The 15,562-nt window shown below is 43.2% G+C and overlaps 1 protein-coding gene across 6 annotated transcripts in view; it reads right to left on the bottom strand.

Annotated features, from left to right (window-relative positions):
- Positions 1-15,562, bottom strand: part of SHROOM3 (shroom family member 3) — a 198,769-nt gene that overhangs the window by 25,692 nt on the left and 157,515 nt on the right. For all 6 annotated transcript variants that reach the window (XM_017958757.3, XM_009206907.4, XM_031664524.1 and 3 more), the window contains 2 exons: positions 10,480-13,663; positions 3,782-3,855 (listed from right to left, as the gene is read on the bottom strand). In XM_017958757.3, the coding sequence (XP_017814246.2) occupies positions 3,782-3,855; positions 10,480-13,663 (3,258 nt within the window). The remainder of the gene's footprint in view (positions 1-3,781; positions 3,856-10,479; positions 13,664-15,562) is intronic.

The raw sequence follows: 15,562 nt of genomic DNA, 5'->3' as shown, positions 1-15,562 counted from the left end.
TCTCCTTTGCCCAGCTGCTCTCCAGACTGTAGCATACAAACTGTTTTTAAACTCAGCATCCTTTAAGAGGACGTGGAGTCAGCTGAAATCTGATGTTTTAACGACTAATTCAGATGCCTTTATTTTATTTATTATATCTTGAGGCTTTTCTAAAGGGGGAGACATCACTAAAACATACAATAATATAACACTTATCCTTTAAAGATCCAGCCCAATAGACTTTCATATGATATTTTTAGTTTGTGTGACCTTACTTTACACAGACTGTATTAAAGTGGCATTTTCTTTTTGAAGATAATATCAGTAGTAAATGCTTAGCTTGGTTGATAATGCTTCTCCATGGTGATTATTTTGTGTTTTTAGGAATGAAGTTTGGGATAAAAAAAAAAAGACTTTGTTCAAGTCCCTTTTATAATACAGTGTGAGAGGCTCACCCAGAATCTTGCTGATATGTATCCAGGAATCCTACTATTCAAGAATGGATTTTGAGAGCAATTAGTCTCACCTTTGTTTTGTTTTGCTTTTTTTAAAAAAAGCACTTTTTAAAAATTGTGGTTAAAAAAGCAACATAAAATTTCATCTTAACCATTTTTAAGTTCAGTAGTGTTAATATGTTCACACTGTTGTGAAACAGATCTCCAGAACTTTCACAACTTGCAACCTAAAACTATGTACCCGCTAAATAATAACTCCCCATTTCCCCCTCCTACTAAACCCTGGAAATCACCATTTTACTTTGTGTTTTTATGAATTTGACTACTTTAAGCACTTCATACAAGTGAAATTATACAGTATGTCTTTTTTGTGACTGGCCTGTTTCACCTCACATAATGTCATGTTGTAGCATGTGGCAGAATTTCCTTTTTAAGGCTGAGTAACATTCCATTGTATGGCTACACCACATTTTGTTTTATCCAATCATCTGTCATGAGTAGACATTTGGGTTGTTTTCACCTCTTGGTGAATAGTAAATACTGCTGCTATGAACATGGGTGTGCAATATATCTCTTGGAGACCCTGCTTTCAATTCTTTTGGACATATACTCAGAAGTAGCATTGCCAGATCATATGGTAGTTCTATTTTTAATGTTCTGAGACCTCCATGCTGTTTTTCATATGGCTGCACCATTTTATATTCCCACTAACAGTGTGCAAGATTTCCAATTTTCCCATATCCTCACCAACATTTGTTGTTTTTCGTTTTCTTAATTGCAGCCATCCTAATGTGTGTGAGGTAACATCTCATTGTGGATTGTGGTTTTGAGTTCTCTGATGATTAGTGGTGTTGAGCATCTTTTCACTTGCTTGTTGGCCATGTGTCTGCCATCTTTAGAGAAATGTCTATTTAAATCATTTGCCCATTTTTATACAGACAAGTAAATTTTTATGTTTGAAATTAACAAGTGAATGTCTGAATTTAGTTTGATTGGTGTCCTCTAGTGTTTTTCTTTAAAATGGAAGCTAAAAAGAATGGAGAATAGTTTGAAAGCAGGAAAGAAGTATATAATAATGATAACTATTGTCTCTTTGTGACCCATGAAGGCATCAAACTCTTATAAAACTTGAACGGTGCAAAATCTCTATTTTTCTATGAATTAGAGCATTTTATGTTTTTACAAAAGCACTAATGTAAAGTCTGAATTTCATGTATTTAGAAAGAATTATGTCAGCATGGAGGAAAACTGATCCTAATAAGCATCCATGGAGGACAGAGGGCACATTCCTCCAAATTCCACCTTCCAAATTATTCTGACATTTCAATATTGTCCACAGTTGATGGGACTTCTGTCTTCCTACTATTATTAATAGAGTGACTATGGTAAAAGACCATGCAAGCCTTTAGAAAAAAAAAAGAATGTTATACTTTTTTGTGTCTTCTTGGTTGTGGTGGTCAGAAAAACACGCTGCAAGCAGAATTTTTAGTATTCAAAATTCATAGCGCAGGATCTGTGATCAAGTCCCTCCCATGTTTTCCTGTGGGCTGCACTTTCCATGGCTATGCTTTTCCCCAGGACAGCTGAGAATTACATGTCCTGAAATTATCACTATCTTTTTCAGCAAGCATTAGGCATGCAGCTGCACCTATGCTAATGTCAGTTGCTGAAGAACAGGACAAGCATTTCAGTTATTCAGCGGTATGTGATGCTTGTCATATTTATTCTTTTGGCATTTTTACAGCTCATAATTTTTTTTTTAAACACAGAACTAGTTTTGTTGAGGAAGATTTCCCCCTCCCCACAAAATTGCTACCTGTGTTTCTCAGATTGTCGATATTGCCACTGAGCCAACAAGCAGTCCACACACCTGTCACCTTCAATTTTTTTTTTCCTTTCCAACTTTTATTTTAGGTTCAAGGACTACATGTACAGGTTTGTTACATGGGTAAATTGCATGTCGCTGGGGTTTGGTGTACAGATAATTTTGTCACCCAGGTAAGCACAGTACCTGATAGGTAGTTTTTTCAATCCTCACCTTCCTACCACCCTCCGCCCTCAAACAGGCACCAGTGTCTATTGTTCCCTTCTCTGTGTCCATGTGTACTTAATGTTTAGCTTCCACTTGTAAGTGAGAACATGTGGTATTTGTTTTTTTGTTCCTGTGTTCATTTGCTTAGGATGATGGCCTTCAGCTCCATCCATGTTGCTGCAAAGGACATGATCTTGTTCTTTTTTCACCTTTGCCCATTTTTAAATAGGGTTATTTGATTGTTTGTTGTTTAGTCCCACCTTTGATTTCAGACCAATTTTCTTTAGCAGTGCTCTAGTTTATTGTTACTTTTCCCTTGTCTCTAGCTTTTAATTAATGCACCCAAACTAACCAAAGTCCTCAGTCTCACCTTGAATACTTTCTTCCTTGTCAACACAGCTACAGGAGCAAGAGCATATAAATATAGAAGGCTGATGTTGGCTGGAAAGCAGGTAATTAATACCTACTTCCTGACCATGTTGGCTGCTTCTACTTGACAGTATTGCGTTGTGTTATTAAGAAGGTGAATGTAGAAACAATGATTGAATGAAATATAAGAAAAATTAAGGAAATGGCTTAAAAACATGGAAAGGAGTAGGTAGGGTATAGGTATATTATCATTAGTAATAATAGATTAAAGTAGATAACTCTGTAATGCTGCATTAAAACTACATACAGAGTACATGGTTCAGAGAAAAACCCTTTCTGGAAATTTCTACTTATTAAGTCCCATGTGAACAGTTCAAAATTTTAAATTCTAAAAAAGTGCTCATTATATTTTTCTACCTAGAATATGATTTTGATGGCATTTTAAAAAAATGACTTTCCTCTGTTTTCTATCCCCACATGTATAAAATTATGATTTTGAGCTTTATTTTTCACCTCCAATGCTTACAGTTTGCCTTCCTCTGTGAAGCTGTTCATGAAATGCCCATTCTTCCCTAGCACTGTGGTCACCAGACGTGATGCTCTGCACACAGAGCTGGATGAGATGAGCCACACAGGAGGCCCTGTTTGTGACAGCCAAGGGGCATGCGCGAGAAAAGCACCTCCATTAATTATTCTGTTGTCAAACTGGTTAGCCAAGTCTACCTTGTCCTCAATAGCACATGTTCAAAACCTATTTTGAACAAGTGTCATTCTCAAAGAAAATCATTTCTAAATGGAAAATAAAAAGTTATCCATGGCCTAGACAAATCAAAAAAGCATGTGACACTATACAACATCATATTTCAATTTCTTGTAGAAAGGAACAAGAGTAGTTTAACACCAGCAGCATTCATACGTGGAGAGCATCATAAGTACACGTACATACCTAGATCCAGGACCAGCCAAATAACATGGATCCTTCACAAGACCAAAGCCATTGTCTTGCCCCAAAAGCACATCCTTGAAACACAAGAAAGACACAGCATTACTGCCAATAAACAGGTGTTTAAATTTACCAAGGGGGTGGGGTAAAAAGGAGAAGAAACACCTATTTACTGGCAACCTACTATTGTCAGGCCACGTGGTGGCACTCTTACATAATCCCATGGCATCAATGCAGGAGATAAGCTGAAGATTTAAAAAAAAAAAAAGTGCCAGAGTCAGAATTTGAACTTCAGTCTGTCTCACCAGGTGCCTCCTCTAACAAGGATGTTTCCTAAGTAAGAGAAGTCTCCTAACGATTATCTCCAGAGTTCAAAACAACTGCTAAACTTGAAATAGGGTAATGAAGACAATGAATTCAATGGGTCAAACTTTTCAAATGGCAATAGGGAAATATGAGAGATGACGGGAAAGGATAGACTATTACATTTTGCAAAAATCTCAAATGTTCTTAGTTACAATTAGTGAAGATATGAATTTGGATTGTAATTGGGTTGCAATAAGTTCTGGGAAAAAGTTCACTCACATGTGAGATCAATAACTCTAGGGACTTTTCAGGGGTAGTTGTTTTTTATCAATGAGGGTATATACTGGGGTCCTGAAAGGGTTGTCAGTTTTTGACAGTATACAATTTGGTCCCTGTGTTCAGGTCCATGAGTTCAGGTCCATGTTGCTATTGATGATAATACATTCAACTCCCAATTATTTATGACAGGAGACAGGCAAAAACCAGAAAAAAATAAATCCATATATAATCTCTAACTTAATTTCAGTAATTTATTTTGCCATTTAACCCTGCCCAAAGGGTTAACTGCTCTTCACCCCGTTCCTCATTGTTTTTGTTTAGTGGCTGAGAAACTAATAAGCAATGGAAAGGGTCAAAGGTGATAGCAGGCAGAAGAAACAAACCCCTGAACATTATTCATAATTGCAGCTACAGGTACTGGGTATTTACTGTGTACCAGACACTCTGCTAAGTACCTTGCACCAACAAATTATATGCCTGGAATATTAGGCACTTGACTTTTTTTTTTTTTTGTAACTTAATCTATAACAATTGGAAGCGGGGTATGTAATTGCAGCTCAGCGAGGTGACATATCTTGCCCACAGTTAAGTAAGTGGAGAAACTATGATTCAAGCCATGATCTCAAAGCCCAAGGTCTTGCCATGGAATCTTTACAGGTTGAATGGCAGCTGGGCTGGATGCAATCAGACTTGAATGGCTTGAGAAAAATGAATTCCATAGTGTTCTGATTCACTCAAGTATCATTGTAGGGAATGAGAATTCCTGCTCTCCATGAAATTTATGGTCCTTTAAAAGTCTTTTCCCACCACTTTTCCCTATGTTGACATGAATGTGCCACTTTGCCAATAATTAATTGGAAAAGCCTAGGTCCCATGTGAGCTCCTAACACAGTAAAGTATAAATATATATTCATATCCTATTATATCCTTTGCATTTCAGTTTGACAATGAATCTAACTTCTGTATTCACATGATTTGGCCCCTACAATATCAAGCTTAAACTATTTATGTGGATGTGGGTAAAATAAAGGAATTAGACCCAGTAATAAATGATTGAGAGAATTCTCTCAATCTTCTGTCAATCAAAATACCACTTGGACAAAGGAAAATATCTTCCCAATCTGATACAAGTCCAAGAAGATAAATTCCTGTTGCATTTCTTGCTTTAATTTAAGCATATATTCACTGTCAAGACTTAAATTTTCTGTGAACTGGTAAGAAGTACAAAGTACTTATTATGGCAATTACAGCAAAAAAGCAGTGGCTATGGGAAAAATACTAGGCATAGAATTATACCAACTTCTTGTCTAATTTATTTTTGTTAATTATCTCAAAATTGACTTAAAAATACACCAGTTCTTAGCATACTTAATAATGTAAATCAGCTGGGCACGGTGGCTCACGCCTGTGATCCCAGCACTTTGGGAGGCGGAGACGGGTGGATCACGAGGTCAGGAGATCGAGACCATCCTGGCTAACACGGTGAAACCCCGTCTCTACTAAAAGTACAAAAAAAATTACCCGGGCATGGTGGCAGACGCCTGTAGTCCCAGGTACTCGGGAGGCTGAGGAAGGAGAATGATGTGAACCCGGGAGGCGGAGCTTGCAGTGAGCTGAGATCGCGCCACTCTGTCTCCAATAATAATAATAATAATAATAATAATAATAATAATAATAATGTAAATCTAAAGTCTACTGAATCTCAGTCCTCTTGTTTTGGGTTCCAAGTTAGTTATCTCAATATCTCTGTCACTGATGAAATGTGAAGACAACAATATTCACCTACTTTAGAATATTTCAAGTAACTACTAAAATTAACTAGAAATCCTTATGAAAAATCTGATGTCATGTGTCACTTAACAACAGGGATATGTTCTGAGAAATGCATCATTAGGCAATTTTGTCCTTGTGCAAACATCATAGAGTGTGCTTACAGAAACCAGATGACACAGACTACTACATCCCTAGGCTATATGGTATAGGCCTATTGCTCCTAGGCTACAAACTTGCACAGCATATTACTGTACTGAATACTGTAGGCAGTTGCAACACAATGATATGTATTTTTGTTTCTAAACATGGAGAAGGTACGGTAAAAGTATAGTATTATAATCTTATGGGACCACTGTCGCATATCTGGTCCATCCTTGACCATTATATGATGCATGACTGAAATAGTAATCAATAAAAGTTAAAATGAAATAAATTCATTGGCTGAATATCTGATATTTTCAGATACAGAACGTTTAACTCTTGCCTCTCTTTCCCCATTCCCAGCCTCTTTTTATTCAAGGAGACGGCATGGTATATTGACTTAAAGACTCTGCAGTCAGGCAGTATGGGGTCAAAACCTCACCTTACTACTTTGGGCAAATTTTGTATCCTCTTTGTGACTTGGTTCATTCTTCTGTAACTTAGAGATAATAATAGTATTTACCTCATTGCACAGATGTGAGGACTAATTTTATTTTATTTTATTTTTTGAGACAGAGTCTCGCTCTGTTGCCCAGGCTGGAGGGCAGTGGCGCAATGTCAGCTCACTGCAACCTCTGCCTCCTGAGTTCAAGCAATTCTCATGCCTCAGTCTCCCAAGTAGCTGGGACTACAGATGCACACCACCATGCCTAGCTAATTTTTGTATTTTTAGTAGAGACGGGGTTTTGCCATGTTGGCCAGGCTGATCTCGAACTCCTGGCCTCAAGCTATCTACCCACTTTGGCCTCCCAAGGTGCTGGGATTACAGGTGTGCACCACAGCACCCAGCCAAGACTAACTTTATACTTATAAAACACAACACAATGACTGGCACACAGCAAAATTTTGATTATTGTTAGCTATTTGTATCTTCACATTTTGTGGAAAGTTGATTCTGTTTTGTATAAGCTTAAATGTGTGCGTGTAGAAAGGTATTAAAAAAGATTTACAAGTTGCATTCCACAGAATCAAGTCTATATCCAATACTGTGGTTCCATGCATTGAGCAATTTCCTCAGCAATTCAATAAGGTTTGTCACAGCATCTCATAGTGATTATGTTATACATCAGACAAAATACTGTGAGAACCAGAGAAGTCTCTAACTTAGCATCTGGGGGAAAAATCCCCACCAGTAATCTTATTTCTCCAAGGGTTTCTCTTTATAGGCTCTACTATATTTTAAATCTATGCAATGAACAGATACACATTTCTGTCTCTAAGGCAGAAATGTTGGATATCTTTCTGTAGCTTTGCAGGTCCTACCCACTTTTAACAGGTTAAGCTTTCCAAGGTCTCACAGAAAGAAAGTGGCAACAGGCAAAAGTCTGATGTGCACTTAAGCTCCACCACTAGTATCTATTTATTCTGCAATGAAGAAGAATTACAGAGAAGAAAATGGAAGGTTGCATGTTTCAGAGAGGATTTCAAGCTGGCTGAGGAAAGGCCAGACCTGCCAAATATATGAGAAGGTCTCAGGCTACAAGTAGTTCAAAATGGTAGCCTCCTGCAGTCATTATTTCAGGCCAGAGATGGATCAATTGTCATGTACAGAGGAACTGATTTCCATGATGACTTTGTTTTTGGAGGCAGAAAGGCCTCACTAATGAGAATTTTGAAAAAGAGCTAAATCCTTGTCAAAAACTTGTAAAATCCTGCCCTGTCAGCATCTGACTGGTAAGAGCAAGCAGCATTTGTTGGAGATAGCATCAACTAAGCCAGCAGCAGAAACACACTCCACATTTTGGTTTTAACTCAGGCAGACAGCCTCTACAAGGTCACTTAACTTGTCAGAATTCTCTAAAGCAAGGATGAGAAAAATGATTAACAAACCTTCCCAAAAGCTTACTGGTAATGTTCTTGAAATGTATTCAATAGGAAATATATATATATATAAAATAACCACAATAGTTATGTGGTGAGAATAACTTTGTTTTATTTTTAACTCATCATAACTACAAATAAGGCAGATGACGAAGAGGATGCAAGGAGCAGACCGCCTTGCCGTGAGATGCTTCTCCAGTCAGCGTAGGTCTGGCTGCTGTGCAGGAGACCAGGAGGAAGTTCAAGAATGCAGTCCTGGCACAGTGACAATATAAGAGACGATGCATTGTTCAGAAATTTCAGAATTTGTTGGAGCAAAGCAGTACAAAAGAAGTATTTCATTTGGAAATATTTCCCCCTCTGCCTGCATATTCCCCAAGTTAAATAACATCTAAATATGGCATTCCCTTTATGAAAAGGGTACCCAAGTACTGTTCTGTATTCACTTGTCTTTCTAAAAAGTTTCCCAAATAATACAAAGTATTTAATTGGGATTTGGAGGAATCTCTTCACTTCCCTTAACACCCATGTTTTAGCTTTATTTCTTAATCAACCAGGCTTAAGAAATATTTGGGGGAAAAGATAAAATAACATTCATAGCCATCCAACCAACCTCTAAGACAAAATAACAATATCTAATGGGGAATAAACAATAATGATTTGGTTTTCACCTAAGCATTTCTATTTTCTTTAAAACACGGGGAGAGAAAGGAGGGTGTTTAGACTGCTATGCAGTTAAGTTGCTAAAATCTATCAAGCTAGATGAAATTGCGTGTTACATATATGGATTTTAAATGTGTGTTATTGGTAGGATAGGGAGTCAGAATTAGCTCTGTTCATTCTGAAGGAGGAAAAAGCTACTGAAGGCTTATGGGAAGTTGCCTCTACATTTGTCGGGGGTTTATACTGGGAGAATATATTTCTGTACAATTCTAAACAGAAAACATCTGGGAAGGGACAGTATTTTCTCTCAGAAGGGTGTTTGTATGTGTGTGCTAGAGTGCAGCAAACTTCTCAGCCAGTAACTGCTGAATCTTTCTTTGTCTCAACTGGTTTCTTCCGATCAATGTATTCCCTCTCGCCTAATCTCTTGTCATCATGCCCATCTTTTACATCCTGGCCCCAAATCCCATTTACCTTCAGGAGAAGCACTTTCAGATCACCTCAGAATTAATCACTTTCCTTACCATAGCATATTATTGATCACCATTCCCAAAACATTCACTAGTCATATTAGAATTATTTATATATATAAGGCCGTATTCCTTGCTTAATTGTGAACCCCAGAAAGGCATGAGCCTTTTTTTTCCTTTGTGTATCCTTTGATGCTGTAACACAGCATTTTTCATACAACACATGCTCTACAGATGCTTGCTGAATGGCTGACTTCTCTGAAAGGGAAAACAGCAGAATCTGAGAGGAGGCAGTGGAGCAGAGTTCTTCCTTCCCTGTGCTAACAGGTATGTGATTCCTATTATTTTCTTTGGTGGGAAGGGAAGCATGAGGCAGGCCACTGATCTCCAATGGAAGTGAAGCCTGAGGATAGGCTAAGAATTGGGGAAATTAATAGGCTCCTAGGAGTCAGAATGCTCAGCTTCTATTCCTAGCATTGCTTAAAATTTTCAGGGGAAAGTACTTTATAACCCTTGCAGCATTTGGTGCCTTTATTAGAAAATCCTTTTATGTGAGATTTTGAGTTTTTATTTTCTCCCCTCACCAGGATAATGCACAGAAAGAGCTCAGGTGGGAGTCTGAGACACAGGGGTCTGACATGTATAATATACTCTACTGCACAGGATTATCGTGAGGGTTAAATGAAATAATAAATGTAGATTACACTTAGCTCAGGACCTGCCACACACTTAGCTGAGGGCCAGGAATTCAATAACCAATGACTATCAATGTCAATCACTCTAGCTATTTTGTAGATGCAGAGTCCAATAGAAACAGAAAGGGTGCAAAGCTAAAACGTTTTAAATACTCAGATCCACACTCTAATCCATTAAAAAACAAAAAAACAAAAAAGATAATCCCTAATTTTTCCTAACCTTGCATTTTTGCATTGAGAGGTGGTGACTTCCTAAAAAGGAGATAGATAATCTGTATAACAATATAGGTAATCTAGATACCTATATCTTTGTAAGGAAACCAGGCAGGGACACTTGAGAAACTCAACTCATGAAAACGAATGCTACTTTTCTGTTTTCACAAGGAAAACTGAACTGGGAGAGGGAGTGAGAGTGTGGGGGGTTGGGGAGCCCCATTAAAACTTCTAGGGAGGAAGGGACAGTCCGAGGCCAGGACTTGCTGGTTGCACATACCTGGTGCTTGTCCGCAGTGGCGGGAGATGACCTGGACCTCACGTGGACAGGGCCGGCGAGGACGTCTGAGCGTTCCAGCAGGTCCTCAGCTGACATGGACTTCCCAGCCCTGGCCCCCCAGGAGGATGGCTCCCTGTGGGTCTCATCCACTCTCTGGGTGCCCCTTGTTCCACCGTTTGCTCCACTGAGCAGCTCCCTTGGGACCTGTGGGTCCCCGCGTCGCCGTTCCCAGAGGCGGCGGCCACCGGCAAAGGAGCTGCTGCGATCTCGGGGAGCCTGCGGGGTTTCTGCAACTGTGGCCGGCAGGAGTGTGGCCTCCCTGCGGGGCTGCAGGCTGGGCTCCCGCAGTGAGCTCAAGCTGGAGGCTGAGGTGAGGCCGGAGGGTTCGAGCGCCGCGGGGCCAGGCTGGAGGTAGGCACTCTGGGCGCGCTCGCGCAGTGGCCCGGGCTCCTGGAGGCTGCAGCCGGCGGCGGAGGTAGGCCGCTTGCCGGTCTTGCGCTGTATGTAGTCGGCCAGGGCGCTCTGCTGGAACTGCTTCAGCTCGGGCCCCGACAGGCTGAGCGTGGAGCAGGCCTTGCCATCGCGCTCGAAGAGGCGGCGCCGGTCGGCCACGCTGCTCTCCGGGAAACGCATCCCATTCCTCTGCGGGCCCAGGGGTGTTGGTTCGGCCTCCTCCGCGACCCCCACCTCGTTCATCTTCTCGGGCTCGGAGTAGGAGCGCTTCTTCTGCTCGGGAGTCAGGCGCCGGCGAGCCCCTCTCCGGGCGGCAGCGGGCACGGGCCTGGCCAGGTCGCCCTCCGCAGGGGTCACACTGTGCCGCTCCCGGGGCGTGTGCGGGGAGGCGGAAGCCGGCGCCTCGGGGCTCCGCAGCCCCACGTGGGCCGAGGAAGGCCGCGGCCGCCAGGACTTCGATGCCACAGGCGCCCCCAGCTCCAGGTCTCGGCGTCGAAAGGAAGTGGCCCCCAAGACACGAGACTGTGCATCCTTGATGCTGTTCCGGTAGGCGCGACTGAAGGGGGCATCCAGCAGGGGCGACTCGGGCGAGCCGGGCCTGTCCCGCCACTCGGGCTCCCTCTCTGGCTCGCTGGAGAGCTGGAAGGTGCTCTGGCTGCGGAGGAGCCGAGCATCCGGCCTCTGGGGGCCACGGCCGCTGTCCGAGGCTCCTCCGCTCAGCTGCTGACCACAGGGCTGCCGGGAAGCCTCTTCCAACTTCAGCTCCCCGTTTTTGAAGTGCTGTTCCCCGTTGCCTAGGGGTTCAGCTGACTCAGAGAAACGGATGTGGGCTTTTATCTCCTCGAAGTCATTCCCAGAAGTACTGGAAGTTGAGACTGTCCTGTGGGGCCTATAGTTCTGGCCAAAACCGGAGCCGCCCACACTCGGTCTCTGGCTCCCTTGCTCTCGCTGCTCGAATTTGGAGACCTTCTCCAGCACCGAGCAGTGGGGCTTCCCGTACTGAAAGCCCTGAAGAGCCGAGGCGCTGCCTGGGCCGGGCCCCCTCCGGCCGAGACTGGATGTGTGCGGGTGCGAGGCGGCAGGCAGCTCTTCAGGCCTTGGGTCTGTGCTGTGGAAAGAGGCCGAGGCACCGGTCCTCCCCTCGGGCCGCGGGTAGGAAAGCTGCCGGTCCAGATGGCTCCCAAGGTCAGGAGCGGCTTTCCTCCCAGGGTCTTCTGCCTTGGTGTTGACTGCACAGGTGGGCCTGCCTCCCGGGTAACCCTCCTGGGCTCCCCGGCCTAGCTCCAGGCTGCTGTGTCTTCTCAGACTCTCAGGAATGTTCTGGAGAGATGAGAAGGCTGACTTGGTCTTGCCAAAGTTGCCTGACAGGCTCTGGCCTAGGCCTTCTCTCTCCAGCCTCCTCCAGAGGTTGGCATTGTGGTCTTCCTGGAAATCACCCTCCCAAGGCTCTGAGAGCCTGGAAGATCTCTTGTCTTCACCCGCTTGCCAGGCCTGAGCCTGAGGGCATTTGAGGCTGTGGGGATGAGAAGATGGTTTGTTGCTGTGGGTGCTCTTTCTCTCATTGGAATGTGGGCTGTTGCCTTGGGGAGGTGTGAGATGTCTCTTCAGGGAGGCATCCTCCTCATTTTCAGGCACTGAAGAAAAATGGACTTTGGAGGGGACATACTTGACTGTAGCTTCTGGTTTCTTCTCCACTGGGGACAGCAAGTCATGTTCTAAGGGCTGGCAAAAGGCAAACCCAGGCCTGCTAGATCCATTCTGGTTCCCATTCTCATCAATGGTAGCCATCTTGTTGCACGCTCCCTGAGGGGCTATATATCCACTCTCCTTGGCCAGTGCAGGGTACACCAGACCGTTGCTACTCACAGAAGGCTGAGGCACCTGGGCAAAGTGTGGCTCCAGGGAAGGTACAGGGTAGATGCTGGTTGGCAGCAGAGGTTGGCCAGGTTGGGCCTTCTGGGTATAGTTATGCTTGGGCTTCACTGGGGGGCTGTTCTCTGGACTCTTCTCCAGCACAGTATGCAGCTGCTCCTCTATGAATGGAGACTTCAGGGAGCCTAAAGAGTTTCCCTGAGGCCGGCAGAGCCGTTTCTGATCAAGGCTAGACCAGGAGCTGGGCCGCTCACGGTGCCGAAATGCTGCATAACTGTCACTCCGAGCTGGAGGCAGGGGTGCACCCACCTTAGGAGGAAGGTTGTCCGTGGCAGTCTCCAAGGAACTGGGGCACTGCTGGCTCCAGGATGGGGGTGGCACTCCCTTGCCCCGAGGAATATTAGACCATTTATCATAGCCCTGACCATCTGCTGAGGCTCGGGCCTCCCTACCTTGAAGCAGCAGGGCTGAAGAGTTCACCTCATACTCTGCTGAGACTCCCCTCCGGGTGTCATAGACTGTCTTGACATAGCGAATATCTGCCTGCCTCATCCCTTCAAGGAGGCCACCTCGAGCAGAAGTATTGTCCATGGAGCTTGAACGCTCTCGGGCAGAGATGCTAGGGGGCGGATACTCCAGGATGCTAGAACTGGTGGAGAAAGAGCTGTAAGCCGAGTCTCTCTTGTTATGGAAGTGGCTGAGCTGGTCAATGCTGCCGGTGGACTTGGCAGGGGAAAGATGACAGGGTGGGTATGCCCCACTGGGCTCCAGGCTCTCCATGCTCCCCTGAGAGCTGCACTGGTCAGGGCTCCGCCTTAGATAGGCATGGTCATAGTTGGAGAGGTCACTAGTAGAGGAGCTGGAAGAAAGGGAGACAAAGCAGTCAGCACCACTGAGCTGTTATCATTTAGTAGGCTTACAGGCAGAGGACCCAGCTTATAAATGTTCTCTTGTGCAAGACGTTTGGTGTTTGGAAGGGTGGGTAAAAAGGGCCATATTTGGGCCTTGCTCAGGCTCCTTGTTTGTCATCGCTAGGAGTAACTGCCCAACACTCTAACCTATCTGCCTCCAATTAATCACCCAGGCTAGCAAGGAGGAATGAGGAGCTCAGAGGAAGCCACGTGGCCTTTGGGCACAGGCAGCACTTTGATGTGATTTGCTGCATGCTGGAAATGACATTCTGCATGCGCCAAGAAATGAGAGAGGTGGAAGAGTGATTGAGACCGAAATTGTGTATCTGCTGGGGTTGTTTGTGTGAAGAGGAGAAAAGCTTAGTAAGAGAATAGGCATGGGTGAAGGAGACTTTGTGTGCACATGTGTATGTTTTTAGTTAATATCTTTCCTTTTTATGGAATTGAAGGATACACCCTGGCAATCTTCCTGGAATCTCAACTGCACTAGAAACAATTTGTTTGTGGTAAGAAAGCTAAACACAAAGCTGAATGAGAGAAATTAGAGTCAGAAAAAGCTCATGAGAGGCAGAGAGAAGGGGAAAGAGGGAAGGAAAGGGAAGCTTTATGAGAAGGCTTAATCATAGGGGCTCTTGGGTACTGGGATTCCATCACCTGTGGATGACTTCCAAAAGCCAAAGCAAAGCCTCCTCATACATTTAGGAGGGCAAGGCCTTCTCATTTACAAGCTCCTCCAGATGGTTTTCAGAGCCCGTCTGGAGAAGAGGAAAAAGACTATCAATCATGGCATTGTAAACTCCAGACAGTTGTCTCAAAATAAAATTACTTATAAACTCTCTCTCTCTCTCTCTCTCTATATATATATATATTAAAATCACTTAAAATTCGACAATAAGAAAGCAACCTGATTTAAAAACTGGCCAAAGACATCCTAAGAAGATATACAGATGGCGAATAAGCAAATGAAAAGGCTGTCATCCTAAGTCACTAGGAAATTACAAATTAAAAGAACAAGATACTGGGGAACATGTTCTCAGGACCTCCTGAGGGCTGTGTCATAGGCAAAAACAAAAAACAACCAAACCAAACCAAGATACCACTACACACCTATTAGAACAGCCAAAATCCAGAACATTGGCAACACCAAATGCTGGTGAGGATGTGGAGCAAGAGAAGCTCTCATTCATTGCAGGTGGTAATGCAAAATGGCACAGCTACTTTTAAAAGAAGTTTGGCAGTTTCTTACAAAATTAAACATACTCTTACCATAAGGTCCAGTGATCACATTCCTTGGCATTTATCCAAAGGAGCTGAAAACTCATGTCCACACAAAAACCCACACATAGATGTTTACAGCAATTTTATTCATAATTGCCAAAACATGGAAGCAACAAGGCTGTCCTGCAGTAGGTGAATAAACTGTGGTATATCTACACAATGGAATATTATTCATTACTTAAAAAAAAAAAAATGCTGTCAAGCCATGAAAAAAAAATGAAGGAAACTAAAATGTATTTTACTAGATGAAAGAAGCCAGTCTGAAAAGGCTACAAACCATATGATTCCAACTACATGACTGACATTCTGGAAAAGGCAAAACAATGGAGACAATAAAAAGATCAGTGGTTGCCAGGTCTTAGGGGCGATGCAAGGAGGAACGGGTGGAGCACAGAGGATTTTTAGGGCAGTGAAACTATTCTGTATGATACTATAATGGTGGATACATGCCATTATACATTTGTCCAAACCTACAAAATGCACAACAGCAACAGTGAACCCTAATATGAACTATGGACTTTGGGTGATTATGATGTGTCAATGTAGGTTTATCAGTTGTAAGAAATGTA

Source organism: Papio anubis, chromosome 3, assembly GCF_008728515.1.
Source record: "Papio anubis isolate 15944 chromosome 3, Panubis1.0, whole genome shotgun sequence".
Lineage (NCBI taxonomy): Eukaryota > Metazoa > Chordata > Mammalia > Primates > Cercopithecidae > Papio > Papio anubis.
The sequence above is the reverse complement of the archived record's forward strand: the minus strand, read 5'-3'. Positions and strand labels throughout refer to the sequence as shown.